We start from the raw sequence: 541 nt of genomic DNA, 5'->3' as shown, positions 1-541 counted from the left end.
GTTCATGGGACGAGCAGGTAGAACGGAGATCGCGTTTCATGAGGACAACGAGCGGAAAGAGGCAAGAAGATCGCGCGTCCTCGCTCCCTGTAGCGCTTACAGCCCGGCAGGCCGAGCTGATCGAGACGACTGAGATGCTGGAAGGCCTGCTGGACAAGATCATGTGAGGCTTCCATGCTCGTCTGTGGGGGCTCTTGCTGAAACTCCCTCGAACCAGCTTGAGGATCACGGGTGAGGAGGAGGACTGAGCGAGGAGCGGGGAAGCGTAAAGTCTTGTCCTGTGCTGCTGACCCTGTGGGAGGAGATGAGTAGGGGTGGAGTGGGGGAGGAGAGGAAATTGTAAAGGGAAGGAGTATCGGTACACTAACGTCGACAAGTTTAGAGCTCTTCCTGTTTTCCCTTCCCTTTGCCCCCCTTTTTCTTCCCCTTTCCCTTCTTCTTCTCCTTCCTCTTCCCTTGGACCAGCCGGTCGTACCCCCACTGTCAGCCCATTGTCAGTGCCCACGTGTACTGTAGGAGGAGGCAGCAGAACCTGCAGGAG

The 541-nt window shown here is 56.9% G+C and overlaps 1 protein-coding gene across 1 annotated transcript in view; it reads left to right on the top strand.

The window, feature by feature from the left end:
- GUITHDRAFT_112157 (hypothetical protein) overlaps window positions 1-167 on the top strand; it is a gene marked incomplete at both ends in the record, with an annotated part of 1,603 nt that extends 1,436 nt beyond the window's left edge. Inside the window, one exon of the mRNA XM_005828665.1 lies at window positions 111-167. Within this exon, the coding sequence (XP_005828722.1) occupies window positions 111-167 (57 nt within the window). The remainder of the gene's footprint in view (window positions 1-110) is intronic.
- Between the last annotated feature and the right edge of the window lie 374 nt (window positions 168-541).

The sequence above is a fragment of the Guillardia theta genome (genome assembly GCF_000315625.1).
Source record: "Guillardia theta CCMP2712 unplaced genomic scaffold GUITHscaffold_57, whole genome shotgun sequence".
Lineage (NCBI taxonomy): Eukaryota > Cryptophyceae > Pyrenomonadales > Geminigeraceae > Guillardia > Guillardia theta.
This window is presented reverse-complemented; position numbering and strand designations above follow the sequence as displayed.